Source organism: Oncorhynchus nerka, linkage group LG8 (genome assembly GCF_034236695.1).
Source record: "Oncorhynchus nerka isolate Pitt River linkage group LG8, Oner_Uvic_2.0, whole genome shotgun sequence".
In the NCBI taxonomy this organism is placed as follows: Eukaryota; Metazoa; Chordata; class Actinopteri; order Salmoniformes; family Salmonidae; genus Oncorhynchus; species Oncorhynchus nerka.
In genome coordinates, this window is record NC_088403.1 from 41,352,555 (window position 1) to 41,376,585 (window position 24,031).

The 24,031-nt window shown below is 41.6% G+C and overlaps 2 protein-coding genes across 3 annotated transcripts in view; both read left to right on the forward strand.

Annotated features, from left to right (window-relative positions):
* hdac8 (histone deacetylase 8) overlaps positions 1-14,882 on the forward strand; it is a 38,864-nt gene extending 23,982 nt beyond the window's left edge. Inside the window, exon 11 of the mRNA XM_029666369.2 lies at positions 13,205-14,882. Coding sequence (XP_029522229.1) covers positions 13,205-13,227 — 23 coding nt within the window. The 3' untranslated portion in view covers positions 13,228-14,882. The remainder of the gene's footprint in view (positions 1-13,204) is intronic.
* Positions 14,883-14,988: 106 nt separating this feature from the next.
* cited1 (Cbp/p300-interacting transactivator, with Glu/Asp-rich carboxy-terminal domain, 1) lies at positions 14,989-23,010 on the forward strand. Of its 2 annotated transcripts, none has more exons than XM_029666366.2 (2): positions 14,989-18,089; positions 20,447-23,010. In XM_029666366.2, exon 2 carries the CDS (start codon positions 20,460-20,462, stop codon positions 21,021-21,023), a length of 564 nt encoding a protein of 187 aa, XP_029522226.1. In that variant the 5' UTR covers positions 14,989-18,089; positions 20,447-20,459; the 3' UTR covers positions 21,024-23,010. The 2 variants fall into 2 exon arrangements, with proteins under 2 accessions (XP_029522226.1, XP_029522227.1); XM_029666367.2 differs by lacking the exon at positions 14,989-18,089 and adding an exon at positions 18,104-18,849.
* Positions 23,011-24,031: the final 1,021 nt, after the last annotated feature.

The following is a 24,031-nucleotide window of genomic DNA, read 5'->3' on the forward strand; positions in this document are numbered from 1 at the left end:
TAGGGAGTAGAAGCAGGGTTCTTAGTGGAGGTATGGGGGTGTCTCTGTCTTCAGGGCTGGCTAGGGAGTAGGAGGCTGGGGAGTAGGAGCTAGCGTATGGTGTCTAGGGACCTAAATGGAACCAGACAACTGACCTGTTGAAAACAACACGGATCCATCAGTGGATGGACCGAGGGATGGAGCGGTAAAATGAAAGGCAGACAATGTGCGGTCGGTCTAGTGTCACATCTGCTCCTTCAGTTCAGAGATCCCTTGTTTCCTTTCCTCCTATTCTGATGGGATTTCAATCCATACATTTAAATGAAGGTGATGTCCTTCCTTCCCTGTGTTCCTTTCTTTTCTCTCCGCTCTTCCTAATTTTTTTCTGTGACTGGGGGTTCAGGTGCTCTTGGTTTTACCAAGTGTATGTGACGACAAAACACACACCGCTTCAACCATTTTGTGTGAGAGAAACATACCACATACAGACAACTGTGGTACTAGTTGAGAGCAGGATGTGGTTGCTAGACAGCTGTGCCAGAGTGCAGACTGGAAGCTAATGTTTACCGCAGTTTCCAATCTAGGGAAACCAATGATTACAACCATTGGTCCCAAACAAGGGAAACCATTTGAACTGTGTCTGTCAGGCCTGGAAACAGACGCACAGCACCACACAGGCTTAGGTTATCACGCCATGAGCCGGGAGCTTGAGTCTTGACACACGAATGCACACTATGGCCTAACAATGTGGTCTACTGCCCTGGCATGGCATGCCAGCCGTGGCATGCCAGCATCTATCACCACCACTGCACAGCTGTAGTTAACACAGCATCAACAGAGACCATGTCTTGCCGTTTAGGTTGATTTGTTTTAATAGCTTTTATGTGGAGCGACCAGGGGCAGTTATGAGCCCCGTGGGGAGTCTGAATTAAAATGACTTGTTTGTGTGTGTGAGACTGACTGCCTTGCAGAGGTTTCCTTCTGAAGATGATTACCAAACTTTAAATCACACTTTTAAGTATGTCCAATGTCCATTTTGGAAAGATTTCAACAATCAGGAGGGAATAAAACCGTTTCTTTTGCCGTCTCTATTGGGCGCACTGCCAAATTACCGACTGAGATTAATTAATTAAGCAGCGTTTTCATTAGAGTTCTACCGCATGACGGCAGCGGCAGGAGCCGTCTCTCCGATGTTTATCGGTTTATTTACCACATAGTCATGTTTATGAGCCTTCAGATTAGTGGATTCGGCTATTTCAGCCACACCCATTGCTGACAGGTGTATAAGATTGTACGTCTGTTCAATCTATGTAGGCAAACATTGGCAGTAGAATGGCCCTTACCGAAGAGCTCCGTGACTTGCAACGGGGCACTGTTAGAGGATGCCACCTTTCCAACAAGTCAGTTGGTCAATTTTCTGTCATGCTAGAGCTGCCCCGGTCAACTGTGTAAGTGCTGTTATTGTGAAGTGGAAACGTCTAGGAGCAACAGTGGCTACGGCGTCAAGTGGTAGCAGAATGGGACCGCTGAAGTGCACAGTGCATAAAAATTCTGGCCGAGCAGCTGCACACAAGCCTAAGATCATCATGTGCAATGCCAAGCGTCCGCGGTGGTGTAAAGCTCCCTCCATTGGACTCTGGAGCAGTGGAAATGCATTCTCTGGAGTGATGGATCACGCTTCACCATCTGGTAGTCCGACGGATGAATCTGGATTTGGTGGGTGCCAGGAGAACACTACCTGCCCCAATCCATAGTGTCAACTGTAAAGTTTTGTGGGCGAGGAACAATGCTCTGGTGCTGTTTTTCATGGTTAGGCCCCTTAGTGAAAAGTGAAGGGAAATCTTAACGCTACAGCATACAATGACATTCTAGACAATTCTATTTTTTCCAACTTTGCGGCAACAGTTTGAGAAAGGCCCTTTCCTGTTTGATAAAGCGGGGTCCATACAGAAATGGTTTGCCAAGATTGGTGTGGAAGAACTTGACTGGCCTGCACAGAGCCTTGACCTCAACCCCATCGAATACCTTTGGGATGAATTGGAACGCCGACTACACGCCAGGCCTAATCGCCCATTATCATTGCCCAACCTCACTAATGCTCTTGTGGCTGAATGAAAGCATGTCCCCGCAGCAATGTTCCAACATCTAGTGGAAAGCCTTCCCAGAAGAGTGGAGGCTGTTATAGTAGCAAAGGGGGGACCAACTCCATAAATGCCCATGAGGGGCGGCAGGTAGGCTTTCCACTAGATGTTAGAGCGTTGGACCAGTAACTGAAAGGTTGCTGGATCGAATCCCCGAGCTTACAAGGTAGAAATCTGTCGTTCTGCCCCTGAACAAGGCAGTTAACCCAGTGTTCCTAGGCCGTCATTGTAAGTAAGATGTTGTTCTTAACTTACTTGCCTAGTTAAATAAAGGTAAAATAAAAATATTGGTACAAATGATTTTGTAATGACATGTTCGACAAGCGGGTGTCTACATACTTTTGGTCATGTAGTGTATTTCCCAAGGCACGGATAAACCAATCCACCCTTTTCCCTATGTAGTGCACAACTTTTGACTATTGCCCTTAGCTCTGGTCAAAAGGAGTGCACTATATAAAGGATAGGGTGTATTTGGGATGCAGACATGAAGCCTACATTGGGGAGACTGGCAGGCAGTAGTGATGGTGGAAAAATAATTGATACAGATACATAGTAGTATGTTATTTTTTGACTATCTTTTTGACAATATCGCAATATTATTTTGTCACTAGTTGACTGAACCTGCACCAGAACTTGTTTTTCCTTCATAGCTTGTTCTCCATCTTTTTAAACAGGAGCCAATTTTGTTTTCAGCATTTGAATTTATAACTGATCAAAACTCATTTTCTCGTGGCTCTCATCCCTCTGCAGCAGACATACAGTGCATTTGGAAAGTATTCAGACACCTTTGACTTTTTCCAAATTTTGTTACCATACAGCCTTATTCTAAAAATGGATTTTAAAAATGCACTCTTCAATCTACACACAATACCCCATAATGACAAAGCGAAAACAGGTTTTTAGAAATGTTTGCATATTTATTCAAAGTAAAAATGGATACCTTATTTATATACGTATTCAGACCCTTTGCTATGAGACTCGAAATTGAGCTCGGCTGCATTCTGTTTCCATTGATCATCCTTGAGATATTTCTGCAATTTAATTTGGAGTCCACCTGTGGTAAATTCACTTGATTGGACCTGATTTAGAAAAGCACACACCTGTCTATGTAAGATTCCACAGTTGACAATGCATGTCAGAGGAAAAAACCAAGCCATGAGATCAAAGGAATTGTCCGTAGAGCTCCGAGACATGATTGTGTCAAGGCACAGATCTGGGGAACAGTACCAAGAACTTTCTGCAGCATTGAAGGTCCCCAAGAACACAGTGGACTCCATCATTCTTAAATGGAAGAAGTTTGGAACCACCAAGACTCTTCCTAGAGCTGGTCACCTGGCAAAACTGAGCAATCGGGGGAGAAGGTCCTTGGTCAGGTGACCAAGAACCAAGTGGCCAGACTGAAGCCACTCCTCAGTAAAAGGCACATGACAGCCCACTTGGAGTTAGCCATAGGGCACCTAAAGGACTCTGACCATGAAAAACAATATTCTCTGGATAATTATTTTAGGCAGATGTTCTCTTTTCTGTCTCATCCTCCCACTGAATGAAGATTATGGTAAGGAATTCTTTCCAAATAATATAAAAGATGGAAAATTAACAAATGTACAGAAAGATTAGTGCGATGGCCAAATTACAGAGGAAGAACTTTTTGAGGCTATTAAATACTTTCAGTCTGGAAAAATCTCAGGGATTGATGGCATACCAGTGGAGGTATATCAAGTATTTTTTGATTGTTTTAACTACTCCTATAGAAATGGTAGTCTGTCAGGTACTCAGCTGGAAGGTCTGATTTCTCTATTATTAAAACAAGACCCAGATGGCAAATATAAAGACCCAGTCTATCTAAAAAAAAAACTGGAGGCCACTTCCACTTCAATCTCGTGATGCGAAAATACTAGTGAAATGCATAGCACTCAGAATTAAAAGGGTTTTACCAGGTATTGTTCATCCTGATCAGTCAGGTTTTTTACATGGACAATACACTGGAGATTATGTACGACAACTACTATAAATAATAGAACATCATGAAACGTATAAGAAGCCTGGAATGGTATTTATAGCGGATTTTGAAAAGGCATTTCATAAAGACTGGATTTTATTTATAAATTCATGGATTTTTTTCAATTTCAGTAATTCTCTTATGAAATGGGTAAAAAATAATGTATAGCAACCCCTGTTGTAAAATAGTAAATAACGGCTACTTCTCAGAGTTTTGAATTGTCAAGAGGAGTTAGACAAGGGTGTCCACTGTCACCATATCTATTCGTAATGGCCATCGAAATGCTAGCTATTAAAATCAGATCCAATAACGACATTTAGAAGATTAGAAATCCAAGGCTTAAAAACAAGGGTATGCCGATGACTCAAGTTTTATATTAAGTCCGCAAGCTAGATCCCTGCAATGTCTCGTTAAAGATCTAGATAACTTTTCTGTGCTCTCTGGACTAAAACCTAATTATGATAAGTGTACAATATTGCGTATTGTATCTTTAAAAAAAATACAACTTTTACATTACCCTGCAGTTTACCTATAAAATGGGCTGATGGTGAAGTAGACATACTCAGCGTTCATATCACAAAAGAGATAAATAAGCTCCCCACAATGAATTTTAATTGAAAACTTGTAAAAATATGACAAGATCCTGCAACCATGGAGAGGTAAATATCTGTCTATTTATGGAACAATTGCCCTGATTTAACTCCTTAGTCCTATCAGTTTACTCACTTGCTTATGGCGCTGCCTACTCCTGATGATTCGTTTTTCAAATCATATGAGCAAAAAAATATTTAGCTTTATCTGGGACGCTAAACCAGGCACGTTTTATTTTGTCTATCTATATATAATGAATATGAATTTGGTGGGTTGAGATTATTAAATATAAAAGCATTTAACCTCTCTTTAAACGCCTCACTCATTCAAAACTTTTATTTGAACCCTAAATGGTTCTCAAGTAGAATGTTGCAAGTTCAAACCCCCGAGCTGACAAGGTACAAATCTGTCGTTCTGCCCCTGAACAGGCAGTTAACCCACTGTTCCTAGGCCGTCATTGAAAATAAGAATTTGTTCTAAACTGACTTGCCTAGTTAAAAAAAGGTTTAAACATTTTTTGGGAAATTTGCCTTTGTGCAGATTGCCATGTCTCATTTTCGATTAATTGAAAATGATACTTTTCTCCGTTTTTCAAACAAGCATTGCAGAGCTGGCTACAAGTTCAATTTCATCCCCCTGAAAAGATACAACAAATATTATGGCTGAACTCAAATGTGTTGGTTGATAAAATACCTGTATTTATGGGAACGATGTTTGAAAAGGGTATTTTGTTTGTAAATTATATTGTAAATTGGAATGGTAGAGTTATGTCCTTCATGGAGTTATCAGAATTGTACGGGAAGGTCTGCTCAATCCAAGAGTACAACGAATTGATTACAGCATTACCCCAAAAATGGAGGAGGCAGGTGGCAGCGGGAGGAGGTAGGGAACTAGTCTGTCTGCCCAATACAAAATATCAAAATTGGCAGAGGAATAAAAATAGCATAAATAGGGAAGTATACCAGTTTCATTTGAGGACCAGGATGTTGACAACTGTGCCATACAGATTGCAAAATAGTTGGGAAGAGATTTTTGATGTACCAATTCCATGGGACAGGGTGTATGAGTTGATATATAAAACTATGCAAGATTCAAGACTTTGTGCTTTTCAGCTAAAATTACTATATAGAATTCTTGCCTCCAACAAAATGTTGAATATTTGGGACAAAGTCATCGAAGCTCTGCAGATTTTGAGGATACAGAATCAATAGACCCATTTATTTTGGTATTGCCCTCGGGTAGCCTGTTTCTGGTCTCCGGTTCAGGAATGGCTGAAAATGCATAGCATTGATCTAAAATTGACCTAAGAAATAGTACTGTTAGGACATCTGGAGAGATGTCAGTCAATTACTAATACTCTTAGTAAAAATATTTATCTTCAACTCTCAATCTGTGGATTAGATAGATTGAAATTGTACGTTAAACATCACGGCATAGTTGAAAGATATGTGTTGCGTAGAAACCCGAAGTGGGATAGCTGGAGATAGATGGAATGGGCTGAGGGTTGGTATATGGAACTGGAGACAAGTGGGAGTGGAGTTGCTGTGTGGGAGATAGAAAGATGGTCAAAGATAAAAGTAAGAAAATAATAATAAAAAGTACATTTGAATTACACTGAGGGGCAGTGTTTTTACAACTAATGCCGGTTTGCCTGAGGCTGATGTCGTGCAGGTGTTTGTACACATGCATAAACAGTCGTGGCTAAAAGGTACTATTTAATGAAGCTGCAAGTTGAGGACTTGAGGCATCTGTTTCTCAAACTAGACACTATAAATGTACTTGTCCTCTTGCTCAGTTGTGCACCGGGGCCTCCCATTCCTCTTTCTATTCTGGTTAGATCCAGCTTGCGCTGTTCTGTGAAGGGAGTAGTACATAGCGTTGTACGAGATCTTCAGTTTCTTGGTAATTTCTCTTATGGAATAGCCTTCATTTCTCAGAACAAGAATAGACTGACGAGTTTCAGAATAAATTCTTTGTTTCTGGCCATTTTGAGCCTGTAATCAAACCCACAAATGCTGATGCTCCAGATACTCAACTAGTCTAAAGAAGGCCAGTTTTATTACTTCTTTAATAAGCACAGCAGTTTTCAGCTGTGCTAACATAATTGCAAAAGGGTTTTCTAATTATCAATTAGCCTTTTTAAAATGTTAAACTTGGATTAGCTAACACAATGTGCCATTGGAACACAGGAGTGATGGTTGCTGATAATGGGCCTCTTATGCCTATGTAGATATTCCGTTTAAAAAATCTGCTGTTTCCAGATACCATAGTCATTTGCAATATTAACAATGTCTACACTATATTTGTGATCAATTTTATGTTATTTTAATGGACAAAAACAAGAACATTTCTAAGTGACCCCAAACTTTTGAACGGTAGTGTATATTTTAATGTTGTGAGAGCTCCGACCGCTTTCTCATTAATGTTGCAGGAGATGATAAACGTGTGTGAGATAACATGACAAACACTTCGCTCCCAGAGAGTTGTCGAATATGAGCTGCGATTGATTAACACACAAGTAGTAAATACCTCTGCTCACTGCTCGTCACTTTACCGGAATTTCCAAACAACATCTGGGGGACATTTACGAGACTCTGAGCTCTGTTTAAAAATAGAGAGGGATAGAAAACATGGTTGCTTTTTGCCAGGCGCTGATTGGAATGGATGCTTGGGCAGTGCAAGTGTGTGTGTGTATGCGCGCACACACACACTGCTATGCAAACCCCCTAGTCTGTTAGCTCAGGCTGGCTTTTAAGCCTAAGCAACAGGACTTTCTATAATGATGGGTTTACCACACACACACACACACTACAATGCAAACAAATAGGAAACCAAACCATGCCTCTATAAAACGGTTGTTGGTCAAAAAACAATCTATACGGTGTCTTCAGAAAGTATTCACACCCCTGAATTTTTTCCACGTATTGGTACATCCTGCATTTAACATTGATTAAATTGAGATTTTGTGTCACTGACCTACACACAATACCCTATAATGTCAAAGTGGAATTATGTTTTTAGATTTTTATTTACTTATTAATAAAAAATGAAAAGCTTTGTCTTTGTCAGTAAGTATTCAACCCCTTTGTTATCCCAAGCCTAACTAAATACATCCATGAGTAAAGATTTGCTTACATGGACTCTGTGCAATAATAGCGATTAACATGATTTTTGAATAACTACACCATACACACAATTATCAGTATGGTCCCTCAGCCGAGCAGTGAATTTCAAGCACAGATTCACCACAAAACCAGGGAGGTTTTCAAGTGCCTCACAAAGAACGGCACATATTGGTAGACCGGTAAAAATTAAAATAAAGCTTACATTTGAATATCCCTTGGAGCATGGTGAAGTTACAAATTACACTTTGGATTACACTCAATTCACCCAGTAAGTACAAAGACGCAGGCGTCCTTCTGAACTAAATTGCTGGAGAGGAAAGAAACCACAAGGATTTCACCATGAGGCCAATGGTGACTTTGAAACAGAGTTTAATGGCTATGATAGGACAACTGAGGATAGATCAACAACATTAGTTACTCCAATACTAACCTAAATGACAGAAGAAAATAAAAGGAATCCTGTACAGAATAAAAAATATTCTAAAACACACATCCTGTTTTGCAATAAGGCACTGAAGTAAAACTGAAAAATGTGGCAAAGAAATGGACTTTATGTCCAGATTACAAAATGCTATGTTTGGGGCAAATACAACACATCACTGAGTATCACTTTTCATATTTTCAAGCATGGTGGTGGCTGCATCATGTTATGGGTATGCTTGTCATCGGCAAGGACTAGGGAGTTTAAGGATGAAAAGAAACAGAATAGAGCAAACACAAGAAAAATCCTAGAGGAAAACCTGATTGTCTGCTTTCCAAGAGACACTGGGGGACAAATTCACCTTTCAGGGGGACAAATTCACCTTTCAGCAGGACAATAACCTAAAAAATACAAGGCCAAATATAAATATATGCTGGAGTTAACTGTTGGACTAGTTTTCACTTAAATCGGCTTAAATCTTTGGCAAGACTTAAATTGCTGTCTAGCAATGATCAATAACCAACTTGTCCGTTTTTAAATCATTTTAATAATAATGTGCAAATTTAGTACAATCCAGGTGTGCAAAGCGCTTAGAGACTCACAGCTGTGATCGCTGCCGAAGATGCTAACGTGTATTGACTCAGGGGTGTGAATACTTATGTAAATTCAATTTCTGTATTTAGTTTTCAATAAATGTGCTAACATTTCTAAACCATGTTTTCACTTTGGGATATTGTGTAGATGGGTGAGAATCTATTTAATCCATTTTGAATTCCGGCTCTAACACAACAAAATGTAGATTAAGAAGAGGGGTATGAATACTTTCTGAAGGCACTGTATGAGTGTATGATTGTCATTCTCACAGCTTTTGTTGGTTAAACGTGAAACAGCCTGTTAATAATAGGAAATCAAAGCAGCATTGTCTGTATAGACACTGACGTGTTTGACCTGCCCCTTCTATTCAACACATATTCACCATCGCTATGCAATCACAGTGTTTACCTAACCATATTCAGACATGCATCGCTCTGAAACATGATATTGAAAGCTACAGATGGAGACCCAAGACAAAGGTTGTAAAGTGTGTGGCTGGTTATTCATTGGTTGGAAATAAGCTCTCTATCACCATGTTATGCAAGTGAAGTGTTACCTTTGTGTATTTACCTATTCTGTTTCCTCATTTGCATATCTGTTCTTGCTGAGGAAGTACATCACTTATACGTTTTGCATTTTGAATAACTGTCCGTCTGGGGAACTGCTGCAGTGTAAACACACACACACATCACAGAGGGAGAATGCAGTGTAGACCGACAACACAAATCATTTGTTGCATCTGGAATGTAGTTTTTTTTCAACCCTGGTACTGGATGCTCAGTCTCCACATATACTGACTTTTTTTAAATAAATGCAACATGTAAAGTGTTGGTCCCATGTTTTAATGAGCTAAAATTAAATATCCCAGATATTTTCCATACACCCAAAAAGCGTATTTCTCTCATTTTGTTCACACATTTTTTTTTACATACCTGTTATTGAGCATTTATTGTCAAGATAATCCACCCACCTAACAGGTGTGACATTTAGAAGTTGATTAAACACCATGATCATTACACAGGTGCACCTTGTGCTGGGAACAATAAAAGGCCACTCTAAACTGTGCAGTTTTGTCACACAACACAATGCCACAGATGTCTGAAGTTCTTAGGGCGCATGCAATTGGGCATGCTGACTACAGGAATGTCCACCAGAGCTGTTGCCAGAATTTAATGTTTATTTCTCTACCATAAGCTGCCTCCAATGTCGTTTTAGAGAATTTGGCAGTACGTCCAACCGGCCTCAACTGCAGACCACGTACAGTACATTCAGGAGGTATTCTGACCCCTGGTCTTTTTCCACATTTTGTGACGTTACAGCCTTAATCTAAAATGGATTTTTTTTAAATGATAAAATCCTTATTCTATACAACATGCCCCATAATGACAAGGCAAAACATTTTTTTATACATTTTTGCAAATGTATTAAAAATAAACTAATCACATTTACCTAAGTATTCAGACCCTTTACTCAGTACTTTGTTGAAGCACCTTTGGCAGCTATTACAGCCTTGAGTCTTCTTTGGTATGATGCTACAAACTTGTATTTGGGGAGTTTCTCCCCTTCTCTGCAGATCCTCTCAAGCTTTGTGAGGTTGGATGGGGAGTGTCGCTGCACAGCTATTTTCAGGTCTCTCCAGAGATGTCCGAGCTCTGGCTGGGCCACTCAAGGACATTCAGAGACTTGTCCCTAAGCCACTCCTGCATTGTCTTGGCTGTGTGCTTAGAGTCGTTGTACTGTTGGAAGGTGAATCTTCGCACCAGTCTGAGGTCCTGAGCGCTCTCGAGCAGATTTTCATCAAGGATCTCTCCATACTTTGCTCCGTTCATCTTTCCCTCAATCCTGACTAGTCTCCCAGACCCTGCCACTGAAAACATCCCCCAGCATTTTGCTTTCACCACCATGCTTCACCGTAGGGATGGTGCCAGGTTTCCTCCAGACGTGATGCATTCAGGCTAAAGAGTTCAATCTTGGTTTCATCAAACCAGAATCTTGTTTCTCATGGTCAGTCCTTTTAGGTGCCTTTTGGCAAACTCCAAGCAGGCTGTCATGTGCCTCTTACTGAGGACTGGCTTCCGTCTGGCCATTCTACCATAAAGGCCTGATTGGTGGAGTGCTGCAGAGAAGGTTCTCCCATCTCCACAGAGGAACTCTGGAGCTCTGTCTGTGACATTGGGTTCTTGGTCACCTCCATAATCAAGGCCCTTCTCCCCCAATTGCTCAGTTTGGCCTGGCGGCCAGCTCTAGGAAGAGTATTGGTGGTTCCATACTACTTCCATTTAAGAATGATGGAGGCCACTGTATTCTTGAGGACGTTCAATGCTGCAGACGTTTTTCTTACCCTTCCCCAGATCTGTGCCTCGACACAATCCTGTCTCAGAGCTCTATGGACAATTCCTTCGACCTCATGGCTTGGTTTTTGCTCTGACATGCACTGTCAACTGTGGGACCTTTTATATAGACCGGTGTGTGCCTTTCCATATCGTGTCCAATTAGTTTGAATTTACCATAGGTGTACTCAAAGTTTTGTAGAAACATCTCAAGGATGATCAATGAAAGCACGATGCACTTGAGCTCAATTTATACTCATAGCAAAGTTTCTGAATACTTACGCAGATAACGTATTCCTGTTTTCACTTTGTCATTATGGGGTATTGTGTGTAGATTGAGGGGAAAACATGTGGAAGAAGTCTTAATACTTTGCGAATGCACTGTATAACCACGCCAGCTCAGGACCTTCACATCCGGGATCGTCGGAGACCAGCTACCCGGACAGCTAATTATAAACTGTGGGTTTGCACAACCAAAGAATTTCTGCACAAACTGACAGAAACTGTGTCAGAGGAAACTCATCTCCAATGTGCCAGCTTGCCATCCTTACCAGGGTCGTAACTGACTTCAGTGGCCAATGCTCACCTTTGATGGCCACTGGCACATTGGAGAAGTGTGATCTTCACGGATGAATCCCGGTTTCAGCTGTACTGCGCTACAGGGAGACAGGACGGACAGCTGATCGTCCTCGCAGTGGCAGACCACGTATAACGACACCTGCACAGAATCAGTACATCTGAACATCACACCTGCGGGACAGGTACAGGATGGCATCAACAACTGCCCGAGTTACACCAGGAACGCACAATCCCTCCGTCAGTGCTCGGACTATCCGCAATAGGCTGAGGCTGGACTGCAGGCTTGTAGGCCTGTTAGGCAGGTCCTCACCAGACATCACCGGCAACAACGTTGCCTATGGGCACAAACCAGACAGGACTGGCAAAAAGTGCTCTTCACTGACGAGTCACAGTTTTGTCTCACAAGGGGTGATGGTCAGATTCGCATTTATCGTCAAAGGAATGAGTGCTACACCAAGGCCTGTACTCTGGAGCGGGATCGATTTGGAGGTGGAGGGTCCGTCATGGTCTGGGGTGGTGTGTGACAGCATCATCGGACTGAGCTTGTCATTGCAGGCAATCTCAACGCTGTGCTTTGCAGGGTACCCTTCTTGCAGGCTCATCCTGACATGAACCTCCAGCATGACAATGACACCAGCCATACTGCTTGTTCTGTGCGCAATTTCATACAAGAAAGGAATGTCAGTGTTCTGCCATGGCCAGTGAAGAGCCCGGATCTCAATCCCATTGAGCACGTCCGGGACCTGTTGGATCGGAGGGTGAGGGCTAGGGCCATCCCCCCCCCCCAGAAATGTCCGGGAACATGCCGGTGCCTTGGTGGAAGAGTGGGGTAACCTCTCACAGCAGGAACTGGCAAATCTGCTGCAGTCCATGAGATGCACTGCAGTACTTAATGCAACTGGTGGCCACCCCCCCCCACACATTATTCCATTTGTTAGTCACATGTCTGGAAGTTGTTCAGTTTGTCTGTTGTTGAATCTTATGTTCATACAATTATGTACACATTAAGTTTGCTGAAAATAAACACAGTTTACAGTGAGAGGACGTTTCTTTTTTTGCTGAGTTTACATTACATTTAAACAAGTGAACTCTTAGTCACCGCTAGGCTACTCCTCCCGCACACACATACACACCTCCCTCTTATCTAAACCAGGCTAACAGGAGGTTACATCTCCTTTCATCTACAGATAAATCTGAATTATCACTGACCACTTCTGTCCACACTTAGCGGCATGCTAACGCTGTCACTGATGACGAGGCTGAGGTGTGTGTGTGCGGGTACATGCTCTGTATGGACACAATGTGAGAGAAATTAATGCATTTTCTTCTGTGTGTTTTGACTTTGTGTCGTGAGTGTTTTCATTGTGCTTATTTCTAAGTATCTATGATTAATTTAACCCTGTTTTTCCCTCCCTCCCTCCATCCCTCCCCTCTGTTGTTTACAGGGAATTTGAAGAATGTGGTTTAAGAGCAGAGTCTCATGTTTCCAATCAGGGCCTCCTGGGGTAATGAACACACACACCAGGCTGATGAAGACCGTATGTTGGAGCTCCATCCTTTGCCAACGGGAGGAGAGGGAGATGTTGGAGTGTGAGGGGGGGGTGGAGCAGGAGAATTGTGGAAAAACATGACTTGAATGTTTCCAGGGGGATGTTTTATTGTAGGGGACGAGGAGGAGGGTAGGGTGCTGATGTTGCCGGTTTGCTGTTTCCGTTTTGTCTTTGTATAGTTTTTTTTTTAAACTGTGGGGAGGAGATTCTGGTTTGACTAGCCATGGACCAGACTGAGAATATCTGCTCTAAAAATGGCTTCCAGGGCCCGTATTCCCAAAGGGTCTGAGTATGAATGCTGTACTAGGATCAGAATTTGAAGATGATGTTAGCCTTTTAGATCATAATGAATAAGATTGCATGGCCCAGAATTCCTACCTTGTTATATTTTGCTTCTAAATTTTCAGTTTAGAACCTGGGCTATGGGTGGGTTGTAATATTAGACTTAAATGTGTACATATTTAGGAGTGGGAAACATTTAGGATGGGCTATGTTAAGATTTGTGCTAAACGAGTAAAGCAGACATGTTGGGGTTAGCTGCTTCCCTGGTGCTGTATGTTCATGCCTCCCTGGGGTGAGTTTCCCAAAAACAAAGATAATCTTCAGCATTAAGATAATCTTACACCCCATATAGAGTATCCTGACAAGAACTTTGATCTTAGTGCTACAGATGATCTTCACTACATGAGTGCAGTACTTTGAGAGCTTTATATGGGCATTTTTCTTAACTGAACAAAAATATAAGCGCAACTATTTCAAAGATTTTACTGAGATACAGTTCACATAAGGAAATCAGTCAATTTAAATAAATTGGACCCTAATCTATGGATTTCACATGACTGAGCAGGGGCGCAGCCATGGGAGGGCATTGGCCCACCCTTCTTGGGAGCCTGGTCCACCCACTGGGGAGCCAGGCCCTGCCAATCAGAATGAGTTTTTCCCCACAAAAGGGCTTTATTACAGACAGAAATAATCCTCAGTTTCATCAGCTGTCCGGTTGGCTTATTCAGACGCTGAATAAGTCTTATGTGGAGGTCCTGGGCTGGCATGGTTACAAGGTCTGCGGTTGTGAGGCAGGTTGGCTGTACTGCCAAATTCTCTAAATAGACAGAGGCGGCTTATGGTAGAGAAATTAACATTCAATTCTCTGACAACAGCTCTGGTGGACATTCCTGCAGCCAGCATGCCAATTGCATGCTCCCTCAACTTGAGACATCTGTGGCATTGTTGCGTGACAAAACTGCACATTTTAGTGGCCTTTTATTTTCCCCAGCACAAGGTGTAATGTTCATGCTGTTTAATTAGCTTCTTTATATGCCACACCTGTCAGGTGGATGGAATATTTTGTCTAAGTAGAAATGCTCAGTAACAGGGATGTAAACAAATTTGTACACAAAATCTGAGAGAAAATCTTTTTGTGCGTATGGATCATTTCTGGGACCTTTTTATATCAGCTCATGAAACATGGGACCAACACATGTTTATTTTTGTTCAGTATATATTGTACAGACTGTGTTTTTAAGTGGCATGTCAATGATCTGATCTCTTGTCTAATGAAATCTTTTACGCGAAAGCATCGGGCAAATTTGATTTCAGTCCTGTTCAAACCGCATGTTTTACTTTCAACTGTAAGTACATTAGGAGTGTAGAACAGTTTTTTATAATTTAGCTTTTGGTTTCACAAAAGTAAAACTTTTTTATGGTTCACCTTTGCCTTCTATATGGTGTAAATAACATTTTTATTTATTTTTACAAACTGATTAAAACATGAGCTTCAGTCACATCCAGTATAGGAAACTCACCAAATGTAGGTCTGTGTCCCAAATGACACTGTTCTGTTCGCTATAGTGCACTACTTTTACTTTTGACTGGAGCCCTATGGGAATATAGTGCCATTTTGGATGCAGCCTAGAGGTGGGGAATCAAAGTGGGTTCCATGTGTGGAACAGAAGTTCTGTGTGATCTTTATGGATTTCATTTAAACATTATGACCACAACCAGAACACACACACAGAGTACGCACACTCACTGACAAACACACACACACACTTTATGGATTCTGTGGTCAGAGTTGTGGTTTTCCTCAGAGTGCATGTGAAACTCATTAGTCTGTTTATGGGTTCGGAGGAAAGACGAAACTGATTGAAACTCCTATCTTGTAAACAGCTCTGTGACAGCCTATTGCGCAAAGACTCAGTAAAAAGTATGAATTTAGACAGAGTAGGGTAGTTCTGTCTTCCACCTCCTCCCCCAAACTCCCCATATGACATTGCATGGAGACCAGAACAGGACAACTTCAGGGCCTAGGGAGCTGGATTCCCAAAAATATTTTAAGACATACTGTTTCTCTATTTAAAACATTGATAATTCCTCAGATTTCTTAAAGACAATTTTGAACATTTGGCATAGAGCTGTTGCATGGCATATCACTTTATTTTTGGATTGGCAATATGGCCAAATTATCAGTCCTTTGCCAACCAAAAATGTTTCTCAATCCACTTTATTTATTGGGCCTTTAATCATTTGAAGGAAAGTCCGTCCTCCACACCTCTCTCTCCCATGACCCAGAAACCGATAAGTGGTCAGGTGGTGATGACAATTCGTTAGTAGGCAACGGATGAGTGTCCTTCCCTCCTTGATAGCCACCTTTCATCAAGTTGTCATTTTTGTAAGAGTTTTGAAATCTGCCACACCCCCTTTTGATTTAGCTTCTTTTTTTGTTGTTGAGAAAAGCATGCACACGTTTAAAAACAATATGGAACTTCTTGTGCCTTTAAAATGTCCTACACAACTAATTTAATTTGTTTTCAATCACTTTTCACTTATTTTGGGCTCCACCACTGTAAATGTAATTCAACAGATGAAGCGCGGTCATGTCTAGAAGGGATGCCGCTAATGTGAAAGTGATGTCAGTTTACATATTCAAGTCAAGTCGGAAATCATTTTAGCTAACCCTAACACTTTTCCTAACCTACTACCTTAATTATCCTAACCAGCTGCTTAAGTTTTGCTGACTTAGGAAAAGGGAGGCAAGAGAGGGAAAGAGTAAAGAGGACGCAGGAGTTGCGCAAATCCAATTGAGAAAAGGCATGGCTTCCATACATTAACCATACACATCCTATCTGCCTGACAGCTTCACTAAAGAAACTCAGAGCCTTGTGTATAGATAAGAACGTTTACTCTCCTCCCCAGCCTGAAATCAAACTCCCAACTCTATTCATGCTGTTGAATAGCACACCTGCCTGCCATGTCCTCTATGACGACTAGACTGACTGCATCAGGCCTTCCCAACGACATTTTATGCAAAACATAATGTTTCCCTCCATAGGATGTCATCATTTGATTTGAATACGACATCAGTTGACCTTTTTAGATTATGAAATGTTTTGTCATAAGATAAGTGTTTGCTTTAGGGCTCAGTATTATATAACTAGGCTTGCAAAAAAAATGTATCAAAGGAGAGTTGTTGAACATTACAAGCTGACGTTAATTTGCGTTTATGTGGGTCGGTCTGTTTTTACCCGTTTTTTTCTAGTTTTACATTCAAGAGGGAAATTGAAAACCGTTCGTCTCATTTGCATAACGTTTTCTCACCGGGGAGAAAGAGGACTCCCTGTACTTCCATACATCATGCTCGAGCCTCATCTACATGAGAACTGTCCCCGCGCACTGACGGGACTTGACCACAATAAAGACAGATGCTCGCAAGCCTTTATGTGGTTAACTGAAAAGGAATTAAGGCGCGTGGTGTTTTAAAAGAAGGTGCCTTGGCATGTTTTCTTTTCTCTCTCTGACAATATTGAGACGAATTGTTAAAAATCAATGCATGAATGAACAGGATCTGAAAAAAGGCTGTGTTATCAATGGGTCTGGGTTGATAGGACAACCTCGAATTTTGGGAAATGTTTAGGTCTGTCATTTCACGACATGAGTTATTTGACCTATAGTTGTAACAGAGGACTTTAAAATATTAAATAGGCCTACCTAATTGATGACAGCATCCACGGTGTCTGTCTAAGTAGGCTAGTGCGAGTGTGTTGGCCCACACTGTTTTTCATTTTGGTGTCACATTTTATGTTGTGCAAATCATCAGTTATTGTTTCAAGTGCAATGAGGGGTGTTGGGGCTATGCGTTCCCTCATGAATGATAATCAGTGAGATGGCTGTTGAGAATAGAATAGAACACTATTTGATCTGTGATTGTAGAGAAAGGCGCTCGCTCTTGAGAATAAAGAACATCTGCCTCAGTTGAGCGCTTTCATGACGGGCACACGGAAACTATGGAAACTGGATCACTAAGGTACTGGAATTAACCGAACCGTTTGTTGGGCGATAGCCCTTGTGCGTCTGTCCGATTCTCTTCATACTCTTGGCCGGGATTTTGATGCTGTCCAGCCACAAACGCACTTCGCCCGCTGCTTCTTGAGGGTCGAGTGTGTGAGTGAGTGAGTGAGCGAATGAATAATCCTTTAGATTCAGTAACAACACCATTGAGGGAACTCTGCCCGAGTCGTCCAGTCTAGAGAGAAATTGAGAGTGAAGGCGAGACGCTGCACGGGGACAATGTCCTGATCCACAACCGTTTACTTTATGGCTACAGTTTAACAGGACCCAACGGATGACTTGCTAAATATAGACAACTATTAACAAACGTTTTAGTTGATGACAAAACATTTACTTGCTGGTGTGGTTTTGCGAGTTGATTTGGGTTCATTAGACATCTCACCAATCCTCTCCACACACGGATCTTCTCTGCTGTGCTGAACGTTTTTTCTAAAAGGTTTGTTCTTGCCTGTATACATTTTCTGTTAATGCTATTTGTAAGTTATGCGTTAGGCTAATGTTTATTTGACATTGCCCATGGTTTGCTTTACTATTTGTTTTCTTTCGCAGAGCAATAAGGCAGAGTGTGCACTTATATTCGCCAAACACTTGTTTTTTTAAATGTTTTTTTTCCAGTTTCCCGATCTGCATTCTGAAGTTTGCCTACACCCTGAAATGAAATGCATTTTACGCGCAATTTGAACGATGTATGACTACTCAATAACATTCATCTCCTAAAAGCCTGGTTTTGAATAAGTTATTTAGTCAATTTGACCAAATTTGCAAATGGGGTCAAAAAATATTTGTCACAAACATGAGTTAGCCTATATGTGTTATGCAAAGTAGGCTGGCTATACGTTAAGGGCATTTTGTAGGGTGATTAAATATCCTTTCTGCGTTGTTTCCTCCACCCCATAGTTAAATGTGTTGATTCAATTAAAACAAGTGGCAATGCTAAGCCTCAGCATATGGTGAAGGTGTGTGCGCAGATTGACGTTTCAATTTGTTCGTCACGCATGGTAATTGACACCGCCGTTGTTGGGAGAGATGAGACGCATTTTATTCCCTTTTCTGGTCTGACCCTCAAGTCCACCGGGAGACCGATATGATTAACCATATTACTGAGAACCTGTTCCAAGTAACTTCTATAGTGATTGTCTGACATAATGTGCTTAGTTTATATAGGCTAAACATACTAGCCTTGCTAATTGACTAAGGTAAGCTATTCAATCAACAGTTTGTCTTCTTGGCAATAGGTTTTAATGAAGCAGTTTAGTGAGACACATACCACTTCAATAGGCTCTGTTGGAATACTTTCAAAACGCATTCTCCTTCCTTGAGGAAGGCATAATCACGGATATAAATGGAAGGATATTTGACAGTGGTTTAAAGTACTTAAGTGAAAATACTTTAAAGTACTGCTTAAGTAGTTTTTTGGGGTGTCTTTACTATTTAGAATTTTTACAACTTTTCCTGCACTACATCCCTCAAGAAAATAATGTACTTTTTACTCCATACATTTTCCCTGTCACCCAGAAGTACTTGTTACATTTTGACAGAAATGGTCAAATTCGCACACTTATCTAGAGAACATCCCTGGTCATCCCTACTGCCTCTGATCTGGCGGACTCACTAAACACAAATGCTTTGTTGAAGTGTTCCCCTGGCTATCCGCCAATAAAAAAAGACTACATTGTGCCGTCTGGTTTAAAACCAAATACTTTGACTTTTACACCAGTAGTATTTTATTAAGGTATATTTTTACTTTTACTCAAGTATGACAATTGGGTACTTGTTCCACCACTGATATTTGAACATGGCCCAGTGTCTCTCCTTCCTCCTATCGGTCTGTCTTTCTTCCCGTCAGCATCATCAGTGTAATAGAAAGCTGTTGTGTTGAGGAACCATGTGCAGTCAGTCTGCCTCTGACAGTAATCATCCAATGAATAATGAACACAAAGGACCAGAGAACACACACAAAGTGGTGAATACCAAACAGCTGTCAATGGCAGGCCACAGAAGATGACGGGTGTGTGTGTTCTATAGGCCCAGTGCAGCTGCATGCATGCCTGTAGCAATTATCCTCTCCCTAAATATGGGCTGGGGCAGGAAGGGGGTTGGATGAGTGTGTGTCTCAGGAAGGGGGTTCCAGTGGATCAGCACATACAATTAAGCGATAAACTGCCTAAAATGACAGCCTCATGACTGGACGTGTGTGTCCCTCTTTCACGCAAACATGCACGCACCCACATACACACTCCTTTTCTCAGGGCGATATGTATGTATGTTATCATGTGACTCAGACCTCAATGGGTCTGTTGTCCTTTAACCCTATTATGAACCCCAGACAGTCAGTCAGTCCCCTCTCTCTGAGCCTATGGTATTTTCATGGTTAATTTACTTAATTGACTTAGTCTGTATCCCAAGTTCCCAAACCTTGGTTGGTTCTGGTCAAAAGTAGTGCACTATAAAGGGAATAGGGTGCCATTTGGGATACAACCTTTCTCTTTGCAATGTAAAAAGCAAAAAAATATTTTTGTTTTGTTTGTTCGTGTGACCCACCAATTAAATTAGACAATGATTTTTAGCCGGGACACAGTCTCCAGTCTCAACTTAGCGGGTAGCCTAGTAAAACAATTGACTTCAGGCTGTTAAAGCAAAGAAAATGAATCTTATCATCACTCTGTGATCCAGCCGCTATGTCATATCTCTTATCAGAACCTTGTATGTTTTTAGTACTCTCTGTTATCTCTTCCGCCTTGTGTAGTGTCCCTGTTTGATGACGTCATCGTAACATATTTTCCTCATTCCCAGGCATCCCCAGGTGATGACCTCACTACTGTTCTCCAGCCCCACCCACGTTGTCATGAAGGACCGCGAGCTGCCGTCATCCTCCCTCACCCTCCTCCACTACACTGGGACGGCAGTGCCTGTCAAGACACCCGGGGGTGGCCCCTTACCCTCCTCCTCCACCACCCTCCACACCTCCACCTCTCCATCCCTCTCCAAACCTCCGCCATTCTGCCTGCAGACCCTCCAGACCGGCCCTCACCTCCTCGCCAGCATGCAGCTCCAGAAACTCAACTCCCACTACCAGAGTCTGGCTGGAGGTATAAGTGGTGGCATAGCCTCTGGGCCCACGTCAGGACCTCAGAGGGGGTTTGGGGCCTCAACGCTGGGCTCGGCAGGGCAGCTGGTGGGGGGTACCCCTGGAGGTGTTGGAGGTAGGAATCAGAGCTGTGGGGGGATTATTGACTCTGACCCGGTGGATGAGGAGGTTCTGATGTCGTTGGTCGTAGAGCTGGGGTTGGACCAGGCTAACGAGCTGCCTGAACTCTGGCTAGGACAGAACGAGTTTGACTTCATAGCGGATGTACCTGCCGGATGCTGACCCACCCAAATGGAGGGATGAAAGGAGGAGATTTGTGCTTTCTCATTCTTTCCTTTTCATTACTCTCTAGGTTGGATTGACATAAACTCTAATGTCCCGGCTGGGTGCTCACCCAAACACACGAAATTAGACATTTTTTGGGGGTCACCCTCTGTTTTTCTCTAAAGGACAAGTTATGGACACATCCTGACCCAAAAAGAGCATGCTGTTCTCTTGTTTTTCCTCTGTATCCCGTTCTAAATTTAAAGGAGAAAGGATAGACACAGGGTCTAATGTTTTTGTGTGTCTCACAGAAAATACTATGTTACTGAGGGAACCTGAGCCTCGGGCCTGTCTGTCAATTTCACTCTACTTCCCAAGGGCCCCCTACACACACACCGGCAGAAGGAGGGATGGATGGTATTACGATCCGGTAATGGAAGTAGCAGCCGTGAAACAGGCACTTGTCACTTATTCAGTTACCCCAACATTCAGGAGAGTTCAGCGGGTTTGATGGAACACCAGTGTGTGTGTGTGATATTATTCAGGTCCCTGTGACATAAGACAGACATGACAGGAGGCATCAGAAGCCTGTGTAGTCTCGGTGGACCGGTGTAACCTGACCTGTATGGTGCTGTCAGTGTCTGTATCTAAATAAATGAATGAGTCTTAACGTCCGTGGTCTTCGTGTACCTGGTAACTCTGTAGGTGAAATGAATCATAGTTCCTGCCCCATCATTCTCTCTGTCTATTATAAGTCTCTTCATCCGTCTCTCCCCCCCCCCCCCCCCCTCCATCTCTGTCCCCTGTGGTCCTAGAGCCAAGACGCTCCATTACTACCTACTCTGCTGTTGTACCGTCAATGTGTATGTCCAAAATGGCACCCAATTCCCTATATAGCGCACTACTTTTGACCAGGGCCCATGCACTACTTTTGACCAGAGCCCTGTGTGTCCTGTTCAAAAGTAGTGCTGTGTGTTTTTATATATATATGAGAGAATAAGGTGCCATATAGGACATGTACAATAGTTCCTGATGGTTACAGGTAAAAATATTGTATTTTTTTGGAGGGGGGTTGACTTGTGAGAGCTGAAGGCTAATTAATTATAAACTAATGATTGCGTAAATTAATTATTTTTTTGAACAGTACCTGTTCAGAAGACTACAGAAACAAGATTACCTCTTAATAAAGAGGAAATGTTCCAATTGACTAAGTTCCCATGTTCCAAGTGTGAGTCACTTGGCATCATCATGCTTCTTTCACCATGTGATACGTTGGTGTTTTTACCTTTTCGAGTTAGTCAGTCAGTAGGCCGACAGTAGACCAAAGCAGGAGTAGGCTACATATCTAAACAGGGTCCTTATTGTTTTGTAGTTTTAGTTGCTGGATCACTTGATCGTAAGAGAGCACGAGTGTGTGTGTGACTGCTTGCATGGGAAAGTATTCCTGTAAGTTTCCCTTTAAGTTTTGACTCCACGGAAATGCAAGATAACTACACCAACTTATTTCCTAATCAGAAACCCTTTGAGCTTCCAGACTAGCAAGAACATTTACTTTTCATTGAATGTTTGTTTTACTTTCCTTATGACATTTCAGATATTTTTGTGGTCATTTTCTTTTTGTTTTAGCTTGAGAAACACTTCTTGCTATTAATTTTGTAAAGGAAAAAAAAATGTTGGAGAAAAAAAAAGGAATCACTTGTCTAGCTACTGCACTGATTGTATGGTCCTAAGTTTCTCTCTTTAAATCACACCTTTTTTTTTTTTAAATTGAGGCCTTATTTTAGAAAGGGAGAGGGACCTATTTCTTTTTTTTTTTATCTCTCTTTTCTTTTTGTTTTTGAAATGACAGATGGAATCATAACTGATGTGGATTTTTGTTTTAGCACTTTCTCCGTTTGCATCTCATTTGTATCTTTATGAAAATATGTACTAGATCATATTTAAATGCTTGTATTTTTGTTACTTCACTGCATTTGGGGTGGAAAATAAAGAATACCAACCTGAATCGTATTTGTCATTACGCCGACCAGATGCAACATTTGTACATATTATTTTAGTAAATTCATTCATAAACTCTTGATTGCTGAGAACTGTTAACATTTTATAACATGTCGCCATCTAGTGGTGACTTCTCAAATCAACAGGTCACGCAAGTCCTATAATGAAAGGAAAATGGGCTGTTGGCCTATACAGAAAGTGAACAGAATATTCGTAGGCATGATTTTTAGAAATATTTGTCAAACATATAAAAAAAACACCATTGATAGGCTACAACAGACACACTGTTGCATGTTTATTGAGGGCTAGGGGTCAAGCATAATGCGGTGCCTTTGTGAAAGTCCTTAACTTCTGTAACTATGAGAAGATAAATAGAGCATACACTTAAAGCATATGAAAGCAAGCTGCCAGAAAGAAGGACGTCACTAGTGACATTTGTCATGGGAATTGGGAACACATGCGCCTCAGAACAGCTTTATTATCTCGCGCCGCATAAACTGAAGGGCCCGCTGGCATTTCCAGAGAGATATGGACAATTTACATTTGAGAGGCTCGGGGAAGACAAAAACACATAGGCTACAGTACATACCAATATTTAAATATTTATTAGGATGAAGACATGTAGGCTAGACTTGCGAATCAGTATATTAATTTTATGAAAATAAGTTAACCTGTATGTGCGTTGCTTAGGCATATTACAATTTGAGAATATAGTAATGAATGTAGGGAGCGGGAAGCAAACCCAGATCTCTGGCGTGATAGGCAAACATCCTACACATCACGCCAATAGTGTTAATACACTTGGTGAGAGTTGTAACATGGCTCATATAGCGAGGATCGCTACACTGCCATTCATTCGAAATATATAAAACATTTACAATTATATAAGAATCAGTGAGAGCCATATTAGTATTTGTGCCATTCAATACAATACAAATACTGACGTATGTGTACCTGGCCTGCTAAAATAACCATCTTCCGTATTTCTAACAAGTTCAAGGAACATCCAATTGCAGTTACTCTCCGCG